This window comes from Onychomys torridus, chromosome X, assembly GCF_903995425.1.
Source record: "Onychomys torridus chromosome X, mOncTor1.1, whole genome shotgun sequence".
Lineage (NCBI taxonomy): Eukaryota > Metazoa > Chordata > Mammalia > Rodentia > Cricetidae > Onychomys > Onychomys torridus.
This window is the reverse complement of record NC_050466.1, coordinates 52,586,486-52,602,911: the sequence shown is the minus strand read 5'-3', so window position 1 is coordinate 52,602,911 and position 16,426 is coordinate 52,586,486. Positions and strand designations below refer to the sequence as shown.

The 16,426-nt window shown below is 40.7% G+C and overlaps 2 protein-coding genes across 2 annotated transcripts; one reads left to right on the top strand and one right to left on the bottom strand.

Annotated features, from left to right (window-relative positions):
* Positions 1-2,824: 2,824 nt before the first annotated feature.
* LOC118574641 (olfactory receptor 13H1-like) lies at positions 2,825-4,730 on the bottom strand. Its single transcript, XM_036175579.1, has 2 exons — positions 4,680-4,730; positions 2,825-3,778 (listed from the first exon to the last, which is right to left on the bottom strand). The coding sequence occupies exons 1-2, from the start codon at positions 4,728-4,730 to the stop codon at positions 2,825-2,827; spliced, it is 1,005 nt and encodes a 334-aa protein (XP_036031472.1).
* A 10,446-nt stretch (positions 4,731-15,176) lies between these two features.
* LOC118573835 (olfactory receptor 10Q1-like) lies at positions 15,177-16,115 on the top strand. The gene has a single exon (XM_036174257.1). It carries the CDS (start codon positions 15,177-15,179, stop codon positions 16,113-16,115), a length of 939 nt encoding a protein of 312 aa, XP_036030150.1.
* The last annotated feature ends 311 nt before the right edge of the window (positions 16,116-16,426 follow it).

Below are 16,426 nucleotides of genomic sequence, written 5' to 3'. Positions count from 1 at the left end.
AGCTTAATATTTCTCCATTTGAGGCTGAGCTAGACTTAATATTCCCGTCCAAAATGAGCCAGGTGTGATGGTCCATGCCTAATATTTGGTAGATGGAGGTAGAACTGCCAGGAGTTCAAGGTCATCATCCTTATTTACATAGGTAAGTTTGAGGCCAGCCTGGAATATATGAGATGTTATTGTCTAAATTTTAAAACAAGTAAGAATTTATTGAAAGGGAAAACAGTAACTTTTTATTGGATAAACTTGGGAACTACCACTCAAGTCAAATGATCAAAGCTGGCTTAAGCAATGTTGAGATGATTTTCCCTTATGTTGGTGATGAGGCATCCCCATGGTGAGCTTTCTCAAACTCCAGAACCCAGCTCTAATCATGTGAAAAACACAGGACAAACCCAAATCAGGGCATATTTTACAAACGCCTCCCTAGAGCTCTTCAAAAGTTTCAGGGTGGGTAGGAATATGGCTCAGTGATAGAGCACATATCCAGCACTTGTGAGGTCCTTGGTTCAACTACTAGCACCATAAAAAAGGGCAAGGTCATGAAAGACAAAGAAAGAATAAGAAACTATCACAGCTCAGAGAAGACAGACCCAAGATTAGATTCTGGGATGGAAAGAGACATTTTGGAAACGTGGGAAATATCTGATAAAATACACAGCTTAGCTAATTATATTGACTCAATATTAACTTCTTGCCTTTGAGTGTGCCTTGTCTTTGGCAGACATTAACTTTAGTGAAAGCTGTTTGAAAGGTGTACAAAAATTTTTGGTACTGTCTTTGCAACTCTTCTATAAAACTATTGTTTTCATAATGAAAATATTTCAGAGATCTAAAAATATTTTACTGAAAATACAGCATGTTTGACTTGAGAAATTAATAGAATATGTGTAGAATAAACCTAAAGAAAGCATAAGAAATACAAGGAGCAGTTATTAATGAAAGGGAAAACAAATAAATGAGAATATTTAAAAATATTCTTCAACAAGTGAGAAACTTTCAATATGATTGTGTAGACATTGATAGCTGTCACTCAAAGCAGAGTATGGTGGCACACACCTTCAATCCCAGAACTCAGGAGGTAGAGGCAAATAGATCTCTGTGAGTTCATGGCCACTCTGGTCTACATAGTGAGTTCCAGGACAGCCAGGGCTACACAGTGAGACTCTATCTTTAAAAGACAATTGTATTCTTATCATAATATTTGTTACTTTTATTCTTTCACTACATTGCTCTGTACTCCTTAAAACACAATTTTTGAACTGAGAACATGTTTACCACACCCCTAGACCTTCAACCACACCTATTCAATGCAACCTGACTGTTTTCTGCATTCTAGTTCATGGGTTGAGTAAACAACCAGAGGTTCACACCATAGGAAGTTTAATTCTGGACTACCAATGTAATGTGAGTATAGTACATTACATATTCTTAAAAACGCTTGTAAAGTAGTTTGTGGTATACTATAATATTTTTCTTAATTCTTAATCCTTCCTTTTGTCTATGTCCTCAGTCCTATGATGTTGAAAATTTCCCCTCTATTGACAAAATATACACTTTCTTATCACACTGACATTGACTTAATCATATGACTACCACAACCTAATGCAATATGGGCAAAGTAACAGCATGCTAATTTCATCACCAGCTCTAAGAAGCATCACAATTATCTCATTCACACTTCTACCATAATTATAAAAGAATATCTTCAATATCCAGGTTACCTTCTTGCCCCAGAATAAGAGACTCATGTAAGTATGGCCATTTTAGCTATGTGATGTTCTGTAGAATAGATGTACTGTAATTTACTTATACATTACTCTAAAGGGCACTTAGGGCCTTTATTCCAAAACTTTCACAAGTCTAAAGAGTGCTTTGACAAGCATTTTGCACATACATGTCACATACATAGATAAGTACTTCTGTGGTGTAGATTCATCTAAGTAGCATGATGATGTAAGATAACATAGTTATTCCCTATTTTCCTGGAATTGATGACTAAAGTTCACAGTTATGAAAAAGCTTCATGATACCTTCCATTATAAAGGAACAGAGAAATTCCATTAGGATAAATCACCTCTCTGCACCTTTCTTACTAAAGGAGCAGAGGTGCTAGAATTAACTTTTTTGAGAAACAACCCTTTGTCTCAAGCTTTTCCCAGGTCGATAAGGATCAAGGGGCATGGTGAGTGACAGCTTGTTCCAGGTTGGATATTATAGAACTACCAGGCTTGCAAATATGCCACAGTGCTCTCTAAGCAGCCATTTAAAAAGACAATTGCCATGTGCGGGCCATATCCCAAACAAATAGGTCACCTAAATGGTTTTCCTTGTTACTGAAATTGTCCCCCTAAAGGCTGTTCAAGTTTGTATTCCACCTTGAATGGCATTTCCTTAAACCCTCATCAATACTAAATGTTTTCATTTTGTTAATATAAGCAAAAAGTATCATCTATTATTGATAAACTGCAAATGCTTATTTCTTCTTTACAGAATTGAGTGTTTGAACCTTTTGACCATTTTTCCAACTAAAATATTTAGCATCTGTCTTAATTTCATGAGGTTTATCTATAAAGACCATTGGTCATTTTCTGTCATGAACTTGCAAACTTTGCTCCTCATGTGGAGTTTGCATTTTAATTTTGCTTAAGATGCATGAGGCATAAAGCAGTTTTATATTTCTGTCATAAAATTCCTATTATTGTGTGACTTAAATTATTCGAAAGCTTTGCAAGTCTATTCCCATTTCTGAAGTGACAATCACAGATGTGATGTTACCAGGAAAACTAAAGCCAATCCAGCTTGTTGTTGTGTGCTTGAGGCATTAGGACTTGACCCTACAAGTTATTCTCCTGAGAGCAGCTTTTACATCCTTATTTCTTAGGGTATAGATGAGTGGATTTAGCATCGGGGTCACTGCTGCATAAAATATTGAGACAATTTTGTCCCCATTGTGGGATGTTTTGCTCTGTGGTCTCACATAAATATATATAAGTGTTCCAAAGTATATAGTAACCACAATCAAGTGAGAGCCACATGTAGAAAAGGCTTTAAGCCTGGCCTCAGTTGGGTGAATTCTTAAAACAGCCTTGAGAATACAAAGATAAGAGATAAGAATAAAAATTAAAGGTACTGGCATTGAAATGACAGCACATGCCATCATCATAATTTCTAAAGAAATGGTATTAGAACAGAGCAATTTGAAGATGGCTTGAACCTCACAAGAGAAATGATTGACTGCATTATGCCCACAGAAACTGATTGGAAAGAGTAGAATGGGCAGAACAGTGAGAAGGAGGGCTGCCATCCAGGCAACCAAAGCCATGAAAATGCATACTCGAGAAGACATGACCAAGTTATACCTGAGTGGATTTGAAATAGCCACAAGTCTGTCATAAGCCATAATGGCAAGCAGAAAACATTCAGTTAGTGCCAAGAAGGCCCTGATAGCTAGCTGGGTGAAACAGGAGCTGTAGGAGATAGTGGAAAAGTTGTACAGTGAATTCACCATAATCAGGGGTACAGCACTGGTGGAAAACAGAAGATCCAGTAAAGACAAGTTACCAAGAAAAAAATACATTGGAGTGTGCAGTTGAGAGTTGCCTCCTACTAGGAAAATAATCAAACTGTTTCCTGCCAAAGTGGCTATGTAGAGAAACATCAAAGTCCAGAAAACAACACTCTGAGATGTGGGATGCCTAGACAGTCCCACAAGAATGAATTCAGTCACTTTGGTATGGTTTCCGATTTCCTGGTAATTCATTTCTTTTATCCACAGCTACAGGAGTGAACAGAAAACAAAAGAGTCAGCTCTTTGTCAACAGGGGATGCATTTATTATAATGTCATGTTGGTTAAAGCATAGGAACCCTTGGCATAAGTTCATCTCCAAAGTTTTAAGCCCCTAAACTGACAAAAGTTTCAGTATCACACTCCTATCATTGATAGAAAAACAAAAAGACAATCCTTTAGTAAAAATGATCAAGATTCTCGGACTTGTGTGAAGACAAGTGTTTAAGGAAGAAATACTAGATGATCCATTGAGCCTTCCAGACAACAAGCTTCCCATGAGTTTCCATTCTAAGCTAAATGAGGCCTAAGCACAGATGGAAACCAACTGATCCAATCACTCAAGCACCAAAAGATGATGCTATGGCAGCACAGGATAGAGAAGAGACAAAAGAAAAATGGAAGATTGGTGGGTAAGGCTATTTAGGGGAAGGACCCTAAACAGGACCCTAAATTGAAGGCCTGACATGCTGGATGCATCTGCTACCTTCAGGGTACCTATATGTGGGAAAGTGGATGGTGCTGACAGGCTGGGCAAACCGACCAAATATTCTTTCTAGTTGACAAAACATAGATTGATCTCCATTGCATTAAAATGATGAGATCTGAGATTTTGATCATTTTCAGCTTTTATCCTGAAGCAGCAATGACAGACTAAACAGACATAGACAGCTTTTCATATGCCCAATAATTGTGGACTTTCAAGATAAGAATGAGTGAGAAAAGTACTCACCTCAGTCCCAGAGAAACGATCCTGACCCCTTACATTGTCAGTGCCCCAAAGTCTTTGAACAGCTTTTGTTAAGGAAAGAGGTCCTCCTTGCTGCCTCGTGACTGATGAGTCAAATCTCTGTCATATGACTCCTCACATTTCTCCAACTGTTTTCCCACCTTATGACTTGGATGCTTTAAGTAGTGATAGAGCCTGGAAAAAGTGTCCATCTTTCCCCAGAACTTAGAAAATGGTCTGAACAAAACAGGGGTGCACAGTGGATGTAGAGAAGGTGAATTTCCTATAACACATTCCAGGAAGTAATTATAATAACCATTTGCAGTGCTTCATATCACCTGCCAAAGCATCTGCCACTAGAATAGTAGACCTCAATATCTTTATTTATCTCCCTTCTAAAGAATTTTGGAAAACTATTCACACACAGGCATTGAAAGCTTATATTTGAATTTGTTTAGTGGCAAAGACATAATTTCTTGCTTACTACAAATACTCACAATTTAAGACTACCCCTGTATTAGTATTCCTCAGAAAGTACTTGTTTACCATTAGCAGTGTGCACAGCTGATTTTAAATAGTACTAAGACCATTCACCATGTCAAAGATCACTGGCAGGAATGTTCCATGGTGAGCTCCTGATAAAAACATTGCTGCCATAGTCTTCAGTCTAGAATACACCAGTCATTTTGGAAGGTGGTCATTTCTTGTCATTTCCAACCTCACACAGAACTGTGTGTAACCTTTTCCTTGTCAAATCATAGCATGTTTTCCCAAATTCAACAGTGTTTCAGACAGCTATGAAGTCTTTGCTTACCTAAAGTATGGACTTCCAGTTATCCTGGAAGATAATTGTTGTCTATGCAGGCAGTGTAGTAGAAAATGAACATGGAAATACAGATGAGGATTTCTTCTTCCCCAAGGGCACTGGCCAAATTTCACTCTTTCCATAACTATTAATATTTCATATTTCCCAATGAGTTGGTCCCAAGATTCTGAGGTCCACCTGGGACAGGCACAAGAGATATCTCTCTAGACACAAGCTTGCTAAAAACTTCAGAGACTTGGGGTGTGGAAAGAAAATAATTTGAATTAAAGTTACTTGTCTCCCTCCCATCATGTAAACTTCATTGCCTACAATTCAGGGCTACAGTGAAACCAGGCTAGGTAATATGAAAGTCCAGTTGTCTTGGTGCAACTGATCAACAATATCTGGTAAATATCAAGCCAGACTCACACCTTAAGAAGAAATACTTCCTAGCCTTATGACTCAAAGTGTGGCACTGGAACAAAATAATGACTTTCCAATTAAGTTAAGGGGAGGAAGAGTTGGCTTAGCAGTTAACTCTGTTGGCCTTATAAGGCAGAGCAAGATTTAAATGGTACATAAAGATCTTGGCAAAAAGAACCTTAGGAGAAACATTTAGAAGTGTATGCCAGCTATAATACTGAAGTTGTGGGTAGCCTCTTTGGGCAGCTATGGTAGTAAATGTGCTCCATGGTGAGGTAAAGAGAAGGACTCTCTGAGCCAAAAAATTACAAGTTCATACAGCAATGTCACAGCCCAGTACATGAGATTTCTACATTTGGAATCTGTGCTGCCTAACCTTATGTCAACTTAACACACAAACTAGAGGTATATGAAAGGAGGGAACCTTAATTGAGAAAATGCCTTCATAATATCTGGCTGTAAGGCTTCTTCTTAATTAGTGATTGATGGGAGAGAGTCCAGCCCATGGTGGGTGGTGCCAGCTGGTGCTGGGTTCTATAAGAAAGCAAGCTGAGCAAGCCAGTAAGAAGCTACCCTCCATGGCCTCTGCATCAGCTCTTGCCTCCATGACAGGACAGGTTTTGAGTTCCTGTCCTGATTTCCTTTGATGATGAACAGTGATATGGAAGTGTAAGCAAAATAAACTTATTTTCTAATTTTTGGGGTTTTTTGTTTTTGTTTTTGTTTTGTTTTTGTTTTTTGTTTGTTTGTTTGTTTTGGTTTTTCGAGACAGGGTTTCCCTGTGTAGCTTTGTGCCTTTCCTGGAACTCACTTGTTAGCCCAGGCTGGCCTCGAACTCACAGAGATCCGCCTGGCTCTGCCTCCCGAGTGCTGGGATTAAAGGCATGCACCACCACCACCCGGCTCATTTTCAAATTTTTAAAAATTTATTTTTATTTAATTTTTTTTCATTTTACATACCAACCCCAGTTCCCCCCCTTCCCCTTCTACTGCTCCCCCTCACCTCCCCTGACCCACCCCACCCCAATCCCCTCCTCATTGGGAGTAAGGCCTCACTTGGTTAGTCAACACAGGCTGCCATACCAAGTTGGGGCAGGACCAAGCCCCTCCCCCCATATCATAGCTAACTAAGGCATCACAGGATGGAGAATGGGCTCTAAAAAGCCAGCTCATGTACACAGGATAAGTTCTGGTCCCATTGCCAGGGGATCTACAAACACATCAAGCCATGCAACTTTCACCCACATTCAGAAGGCCTAGTTCAGTCCTGTGCAGGCTCTCCAGCTGTCAGTCCAGAGACCATGAGCTCCCACTAGCTTGGGTCAGCTATCTCTGTGGTTTATCCCATGATGATCTTAACCCCCTTGCTCCTTATAATTCCTCCTCCCTCTCTTCAACTAAACTCCAGGAGTTAGGCCAAGTGCTTGGCTATTGGTCTCTGCATCTGCTTCCATCAGTCACTGGATGTAGGTTCTATGATGACAATTAAGGTAGTTACCAATCTGAGTATAGGGAAAGGCTAGTTCAGACACCCACTCCACCACTGCTAGGAGTCTTAACTGGGGACATCTTTGTGGGTTCCTGTGGATTTCTCCCTAACTCTTTAATGATTCACTATGTCAAGATATCTTTTTCATTGCTCTCCCTCTCCATCCCTCCCCCAACTCAGCCATCTTGAACATTCATGTTCCTACCACCCATTCCCTCCCCTTTTACCTCCCAGTTTACCCAGGAGATCTTAAACCTTTGCACTTTCTGGGGTGATCCATATGTGTCCCTCTTAGAGTCTTTGTAGCACAAATCTTAAAAGGTCTTATTAATAAAAACAAACTGGAGCCAGGTATTGGGGTGAACACTGAAAGATCAGAGAAGCAAAGCAAATCACAGCCACATCACCTTGACAATTCCTCAGCTGATCCTGTTTCCTCAGACTGGAAGCCTCTGGGTCCTCATCCAAATGGATCTCAGCTGATCTGCTGTTAAAAGCCTAAAAGCTTAACCAGCTCTAGTTCCTGGTCCTCACGCCTTATCTACCTTTCTGCTTCCTTCCATCACTTCCTGGGATTAAAGGCATGAGTCACCGTGCCTGGGTATTTCCAGTGTGTCTTTGAACTCACAGAGATCCAGACGGATCTCTGCCTTCAGAATGCTAAGATTAAAGGTGTGTGTGCCACCATTTTCTGGCCTCTATATCTAGTAGCTGTTCAGGTCTCTGACCCCAGATAAGTTTATTAGGGTCTACACTATTTTAGGGGACACAATATCACCACAGGTCCTCCTCTTTACCAAGCTTCTCTGAGGGTGTGGAATATAGCCTGGTTATCCTTTGCTTTGCATCTAATATTCACTTATGAGTGAGTATATACCATGTTTGTCTTTCTGTGTCTGGGTTACCTCATTCAGGAAGATTTTTTCTAGTTCCATCTATTTGCCTACAAATTTCATGATGTAATTGTTTTTTTACCACTGGGTAATACTCTATTGTGTAAATTTACCACATTTTCTTTATGCATTCTTTGGCTGAGGGGCATCTAGGTTGTTTCCAGGTTCTGGCTATTACTAATAATGCTTCTATGAATATAGTTGAGAAAATGTTCTTGTGGTGTGGTTGAGCATCTTTTGGGTATATGCCCAAGAGTGGTATTGCTGGATCTTGAGGAAGACTGATTCCCAATTTACTGAGATACTTCCATACTGATTTCCAGAGTGGCTGTACAAGTTTGCATTCCCACCAACAGTAGAGGAGTGTTCCCCATGTTCCATATTTTCTTTAATATAAGCTGTCATCAGTGTTTTTGATCTTAGCCATTCTGGCAGGTTTAAGATGGTATCTCAGAGTCATTTTGATTTGCATTTCCCTGATGGCTAAGGATGTTGAACACTTCCTTAAATGTCTTTTTGCCATTTGAGATTCTTCTGTTGAGAATTTTCTGTTTAGATCTGTGCCCCATTTTTAATTGGATTATTTGATATTTTGATGTCTAGTTTCTTGAATTCTTTATATATTTTGGAGAGCAATCCTCTGTCAGATGTGGGGTTGGTAAAGTTCTTTTCCCATTCTGTGGGCTTCCATTTAATCTTAATGACAGTGTCCTTTGCCTTACAGAATCTTCTCAGTTTCAGGAGGTCCCATTTATTAATTGTTGCTCACAGTGTCTGTGCTGCTGGTGTTATATTTAGGAAGTGGTCTCCTGTGCCAATGCATTCAAGGCTACTTCCCACTCTCTCTTCTATGAGGTTCAGTGTGACTGGATTTATGTTGAGGTCTTTGATTCATTTGAACTTGAGTTTTGTACATGGTAATAGATATGAATTGATTTGCATTCTTCTACCTGTAGACATCCAGTTTTGCTAGATACCATCTGTCAGAATGGCTAAGATCAAAAGCACTGATGACAGCTTATGTTGGAGAGGATGTGGAGCAAGGGGAACTGTCCTCCACTGCTGGTGGGAATGCAAGCTTGTACAGCCACTTTGGAAATCAATATTGTGGTTTCTCAGAAAATTGAAAACCAATCTACCTCAAGACCCAGCTATACCAATCTTGGGCATATACTACAAGAATGCTCAATCATACTGCAAGGACACTTGCTCAACTATGTTCATAGCAGCATTATTCATAATAGCCAGAACCTGGAAACAACCTAGATGCCCCTCAACCACAGAATTAATAAGGGAAATGTAGTACATTTGCATAATGGAGTATTACTCAGCTGTTAAAAAAATTAATAACCTTATGAAATTTTTAGGCAAATGGATGGAACTAGAAAAAAAATCATTGTGATTGAGGTAATCCAGACCCAGAAAGACAAACATGATATATACTCACTCATAAGTGGATATTAGGAGTAAAGTATAGGATAACCAACCTACAATCCACAGCCCCAGAGAGGCTAGGTAACAAGGAGGGCCCAAAGAGGGATGCGCAGATTTCCCTGGGAATGGGAAATAGAAGAGATCTCCTTGGTAAACTAGGGTGGAGGGAGGGTGGAGGGATGGGAACTTCAGGGAGCAGGTTGGGTGGGTGGGGTACAGGAGGCAGATTGGGGACAAGACACAGAGTGGGAGAGTAACAAAGAAGACGTCTCGATGGGGGGCATTTTGGGGTTAGGGAGAAACCTGGCACCAGGGAAACCTCCAGGAATCCACAAATATAACCCCAGCTAAGACTCCTAGCAATAGTAGAGAGGGTGTCTGAAGTGGCAATGTATTGTAATCAGATTGGTGACTACCCTGATTGTCATCAGAGATATTCTATCCAGTAACTGAAGGAAGCAGATATAGAGATCCATGTAGCTGGAAGTTTCTCTGGTCTTGCCAGGACCTGTGGTCAAAATAAATTTCTTCCACCCATGTCCTGCAGCCAATCAGTCCCAAATAAACACATAGAGGTTTATATTACTTATAAACTGTATGGCTTATGGGTCAGGCTTCTTGTAAGCTAGCTCTTATATCTTAACTCCACCCATTTCTATTAATCTATATATTGCCATGTGACTGTGGCATTACCAGTCTGCTGGTATCTTGTTGCTCCTTGGGCAACAGGATGGCATCTCTCTTCCTACCTGTATCTTTCCCGTATCTCTGCTTGGATTTCCTGCCTGTCTCTAAGCTGCTTTGCCATAGGCCAAAGAAACTTATTTATTAACCAATGGCAACAACATATATTCACAGTGTACAGAAAGATAACCCATAGCAGATCCACAACCAAGCACTGGGCTGATCTCTGGGAATCTTACTGAAGAAAGGGAAGAGGGATTGTATGAGCCATGGGGCCACGATGGGGGGGGACCCCACAGAGATAGTGGACCTGAGCTGGTGGGAGCTCATTGATTCTGGACCAACACTTAGGAAGTCTGCATGGGACTGACCTAGGCCCTCTGCATGGGTGTGACAGTTTTGTAGCTTGGTCTGTTTGTAAGGCTCCCAGCAATGAGAACAGGACCTGTCCCTGGCGCTTAGCTGGCTTTTGGGAACCTGTTCCCCATGCTGGATTACCTTGCCCAGCCTTGACACAAGTGGGAGGAGCTTGGTCCTGCCTCAACTTGATGTGCCAGGCTTTGTTCAAGCCCATGGGAGGCCTTCCCCTTTCTGAGCAGAGATAGAGGAGGAGTGGAAGGGGAGGAGGTAGATGGGAAGCAGTTGGGGGGTGCAGGGGGACCAGGAGGAGAAGAGGGAAGGAAAACTGCAGTTTGTATGTTTATAAATGGAAAAAAAATGTTATATAAAAAAAGAAAAAAAATGGACATCTGAAGAGCCCTTTGTCCTTACTATCCATTATATAGAGCTGTGAAACTCAGCGGAGTGGAAGGAAATACTTATCAAGATATCAATCTTAGATTTTGTTGCCCACTTTTGGCCTGAGCTGAATTTTACGTTTTTTGCCTTACTTTCAAATCTACCCTGTTCACACTATGGTGATTGTACAACAGGGACTGAAGTTTCAGCAGATCTGACTTATGGACAACATTGCCAAAATCTATAGTATATCTAAAGTTTGTAAATCAAACAATAGTCACTGAAGTTTGGGCCTGGCCTCAGCTAGCTGTGTGACCTGGGAAAAGCAGTCCCCTTGGTGAGTGGATCCCAGAACGCTTCCTTCCTGACCTCTCCTAGGACTTTATGAGTTCTGCCTTCATTGCTACGTAAAGCAAGTAACAAGCCATGGCAACTATTATAAAGACATTCTCTTCCTAAGATGACACACTCTTCCTAGAGCCATCAGCAATGTTTCTAAGGACTGTTTTCCATGTTCCAGACTAACAGTCTAGAAAACCACTGTCTGGGCTCTGGAAAGCTGTACTTCTAGGTAAGAGCCATTTGTTTGCTCTAGTGCTCTCTGAACATGGCTTCTTTGTTCTTTTCAGGTTCCACAACAGAAGATGGTAACAGGAAGATACCTGATAAGGCAGGTTGCCATGTTCCCCCTCAGGCACAGATTTGGCACTACCAGGTAACCTAGGCCTCTTTTCTAGGGGTGATCAAGAATGTGAGGAAAGATTAAAGGAAGACACACTGGAAGTTTTCATAGTCTGGCAACTGCTCTGTGTCCTGGAATGTGCTTTGTAGCACCAAATATAATAAAAAAGGAAAGCCACTTAAATGTCAAATAATGAGACTGATTAGACCTTAATTTATTTTGATTATGTTTTTCTTTACTCATTATATTATGTGTTACTGATATGAAATTTTAATAAATTAAAATAAATTAACTTACAGTGAACTCAAATTATGCAATGCAACAGCTAGAAAAAATGAAGTAACTAATCTGTGCTGACTAAAAACCTCTCAGATATATCATTAATGGTCATATTATTATAATAATCATCAGTTTGTATACCATAATCTCATTTAATATTTTAATGTGTTAGTGGTTACTGCTCATGTGTGTGTGTGTGTGTGTGTGTGTGTGTGTGTGTATCTATACACATGAGTGTATGTATGGCAGTGCATATGTCTATCAGGACATACAACTGTGTATGTCTGTGTTTGTATAGATGTATGTCTGTGTTTGTGTGTGTGTGTGTGTGTGTGCGTGTGTGTGTGTGTGTGTGTGTATCTATACACATGAGTGTATGTATGGCAGTGCATATGTCTATCAGGACATACAACTGTGTATGTCTGTGTTTGTATAGATGTATGTCTGTGTTTGTGTGTGTGTGTGTGTGTGTGTGTGTGTGTGTTTATGTGTGTATACAGAGTCTCATGTATCCCAATCTGGCCTGGAAATCACTATATAGCTCAGGCTGGCTTTGAACTCCTGATCATCTTGCCTAAGCTTCCCAAGTTCTGTTTACAGATGCATGCCACCATGCCCTGCAAAATGGGTGTTTATAGGCACAAGACAAAACAGAAGGAAATAGTTTTCTTGGAGAATAAGAGAGAAGAATGGAAGGAGCAGAAAATTTTTACATTAACCGGTCCTTCTTACTGTTAAATATTTTGATCATATGTGATTTCTATTTTCAGAATTTTTGTATTTTCAAGGTTTAGAGCCTAATGAAAGAAATAAATTCTCATATCTCCATAGCACTGATATGGGAGCAAAAAGTAGAAAAGACTGGGTGTGGCAAAGCTAAAGTTAAGGGTATGCATCCAGAAAAAGACAGATACACAGAAGCACACTCTTAATCACAGTGTTATTAAGGGATAATGAAGAGACTGTGGGGGAGACTGAGCATGAAGAAGGTACCTTGAGAGGCTGGGCTGAGTCATAGAAAGGGGTTAAGCTCAAGCTATTTGGGTTCCTGTTGGGGAAAGAGGCTGTTCACCTTGGCCTCTGCCAATCTTTTCATCAGAGTTTTTGTTACTATAGGTGGAGGAGATGGCTGAAAAAGGAAGCTTGTGCTAGGATGGGTTCCAATAGAACACAGAAATTTGAGTAAGGGCTTATTGTAATATCTGGAGCAGGGCCAGTGATAGGAGCAGGCTCAAAGGATGGGTCATTCGGGGAAAAAGGCTTTGTAGTACTCTATTTTAAATTGAAAAGTTGGCATGTTGATCTGTCACGTGCACCTGTTAGGTAAAAGTGTATCAAAATACTACTCAATATGGAAACTACAAGTACAACCACCATCTTTGCCAAAGAAAGCCGTAATCAAAATCAGCTTTCTGATTTTGCTAGTACCACTTTGAGCCTCAATGGTCCTAGTAGAAATGTCACATCCCCCCAAAATGAGCTCTTTTGGTAGCAATCCCACTCCCACAAAGTCCTTAATGCTTAAAAAATTAGATTTATTTATTTTGCTTTATGTGTATGGGTGTTTTGTCTACATGTATGTATGTTTACTGTGTGTGTGCCTGGTACCCACAGATGCCAAAAGAGGATGCTATATCCCCTGGGACTGGAGATAGGGATGGTTTTGAGCCATCCTAGGGTGCTAGGAACTAAGCCTAGGTTCTCTGCAAGAGCAACAAGTGTTCTTAATCTCTGGGCCATCTCTCCAGCACCTCTTACCAATTCTTGATTTTTCTGAATACCTAGAACCCCTGGAAAACTTCCCCATTTCTCATCTTGTGATGGAAGGGAGCATAGGACGAAAGCAGAAACTGACAATAAAACTTTCTGTTTCTATTTTGGACCAAGGCAAGGAAAAAGTAAGTGTCTCTAGAATCAGAAAAGTCATTTCTAATTTAACCATCCATTGCCCCTAAGTCTGTTCCAGTTCTGTCCTATTTATCCCCTGCTCCTACCCTATAACCTATTCTAGCCTTTTGCTACCTGTTCTTCTCTAGGCCAGACCTGGTGTCAACTGTGGATCATGAAGAAATGAGAAACTGACATTCATTCAGAAACTCAACAAGTGAACAGACTCACACTATTGGTGGAAGTATTAAGGCAACACTATATAGTTAAAAGAGAGGTTTATTTTGTGGGATAACTTACAAGTGAAGGGATAGGTTACAGGGTCCGGGAAAGGTGTAGTGCAGTCCAGCAGTGTTCTCTGGAGAACTCTGCTCTATCTACCTCCAGCATCCAGGATCCAGGAACCAAGAAAGCTAGCACATCTGGATCTTAAGGGCTCCCTCTCAGCCCCACCTCATAGGCATGACAGTTACCGGAACCCTCAATGGGGGTAGTACTTCCAGGTCAAAGCTGGAACAGCTACCCACTACACTTATGTAATTATTAATGCTCCTAATATGTAACAGCCATTGCTTGAGAAGCAGAATGAAACACCATTCTTGCCATTCTGGAACCAATAAGAGGGTAAGGTAGACAGAGAAATAATCAAAGAGTTATAGGAAGCAGTGGTTATGGGAGCCTGGAAGGCTGTGGGAGCATGGAGAAGGGACTAATTCAACCAAGAGGTTAGAGGAGACATTTAGGAGGCGACACAAAAATGAGACTGTTCACAAAGAGCTAAGACACAGGGAAGAAAGCAGCTACTGCATGGTATGTGGCGTTCCTCTCTGACTTCCTGTTCATATCCCATTGAATGCAGAAATCCTGGGAGTTTGGAGGTGGTGGTAAGGAGATAATATTGTAGCTAATGTACAAATTTGAAAATATATAAGGTTAACTAATTGCACCTTCCTTCCTACAGGAATTCTGTACATCACTTCCAACCAATAACCTTACAGGCTAAGTCTCCATGTAAACCTTACTTAATATACCCATCTCAGCCTCTACTCTTATCTCAGAAAACTGTTCAAAATGTATAGCATCTCTGTTGGAAGCATTGCCTTAAGGGCTAGAAAAAACAACTTTATATTTAGATGAATTAAAGTACTCTCACACAAGTAGCCTTTCATTCTGTACCAACAAAGGGAAGAATTTTAAAAGCTGGTAGAATGAGGTCAAGGGTTTTACCTGGAAGAGCAGACTAGATCCCCATCTGTGAAAACGGCATTAGGATTTCTCACAGCTTAGAGAATTGCTAGAAGAATCTCCTTTCCAGCCCAGTAGATCTGCAAAGGAGAATAAAACATGGAACCATTGAAGAAAAACCACACCTTAAGCTCTGAATTTATTATCTTAGGCTTTGGGGACCTGGCTGAACTACAGATTCTCTTTTTTGGACTCTTTCTAATTATGCATCTCATCACCCTAGCAGGCCATACAACTATTGTTCTCATCACCCTCATTGATACCTGCCTTCAGACACCCATGTATTTCTTCCTTAGGAACCTATCTGCCATTGAAATTTGCTACATATTAGTTATTGTCCCTAACATGCTGGCCAATTTCATGTCCAAAATACAGCGAATGCCAATCCTTGGATGTGCTCTACAAATGCACCTCTTCATTGCCCTGGGTGGAGCAGAGTGTTTCCTCCTTGCTGCAATGGCCTATGACCGTTTTGTGGCCATCTGCAACCCCCTGCGTTACACACTCATTATCACCAGGGCACTCTGTCTGCAGATGTTGGCTCTGGCATGCATCAGTGGTTTTACACTTTCACTTACCCTTACCACGCTGATATTCCTCCTGCCCTTCTGTCAGTCACATGTCATCAACCATTTCTTTTGTGACATTCCTGCTGTTCTATTCTTAGCCTGCTCTGACACACGGGCCAATGAGATTGCAGTGTTTCTGGTCTGCATGTTGATTCTGTTGATACCCTTCTTGTTGATCCTGTTTTCCTATGGATTCATTATTGCTGCCATCCTCAGAATTCATTCAGCAGAAGGCAGGAGCAAAGCTTTCTCCACCTGTGCTGGCCACCTGCTGGTCTCTATTATGCACTATGGCTGTGCAATATTCATCTATATTCGTCCCAAGTCCTGCTACACCCCAGAACAGGACAAAATTGTATCCTTAATCTATACCAATGTAACCCCAATGCTCTACCCTATGATCTATAGCTTGAGGAACAAGGAAGTCAAGGGTGCCCTCAGGAGACTCCTGGTGAGCCACAACCAATGAGGTGGCAGGCCAATACAAATTGAAAGGGAAGGCACCAACAACTCTAATTTTTCAATTACTCAGACCATTTTTCAACAACTCAGTCATCTCAATGAACACTTTATATCCCATGCTCTCTTTTGGGGCCTCTGCATGGTTCTAGGTGCATGTGAAACTTACTGCTCGCTTTTCCGTATTTGGGAAGATGAAATGAGTCTTAAGATTTTTGAGGTGTGGAAAGGGTTTCAGAGTTTCCTATGGATTGGAGAATAATTAGAATATTCTGCATTTTAGATGCTTTTCTGTTCTCCATCATAAACAATTTGATCCAT

Bases quoted from the DNA above. Each gene is read 5' to 3' on its own strand.
- LOC118574641 (XM_036175579.1), bottom strand. From the start codon at position 4,730: ATGGACACTTTTTCCAGGCTCTATCACTACTTAAAGCATCCAAGTCAT. The intron at 3,779-4,679 runs GTGGGAAAACAG...TCACTCCTGTAG, and splicing joins TAAAGCATCCAAGTCATAAG to CTGTGGATAAAAGAAATGAA.
- LOC118573835 (XM_036174257.1), top strand. From the start codon at position 15,177: ATGGAACCATTGAAGAAAAACCACACCTTAAGCTCTGAATTTATTATC.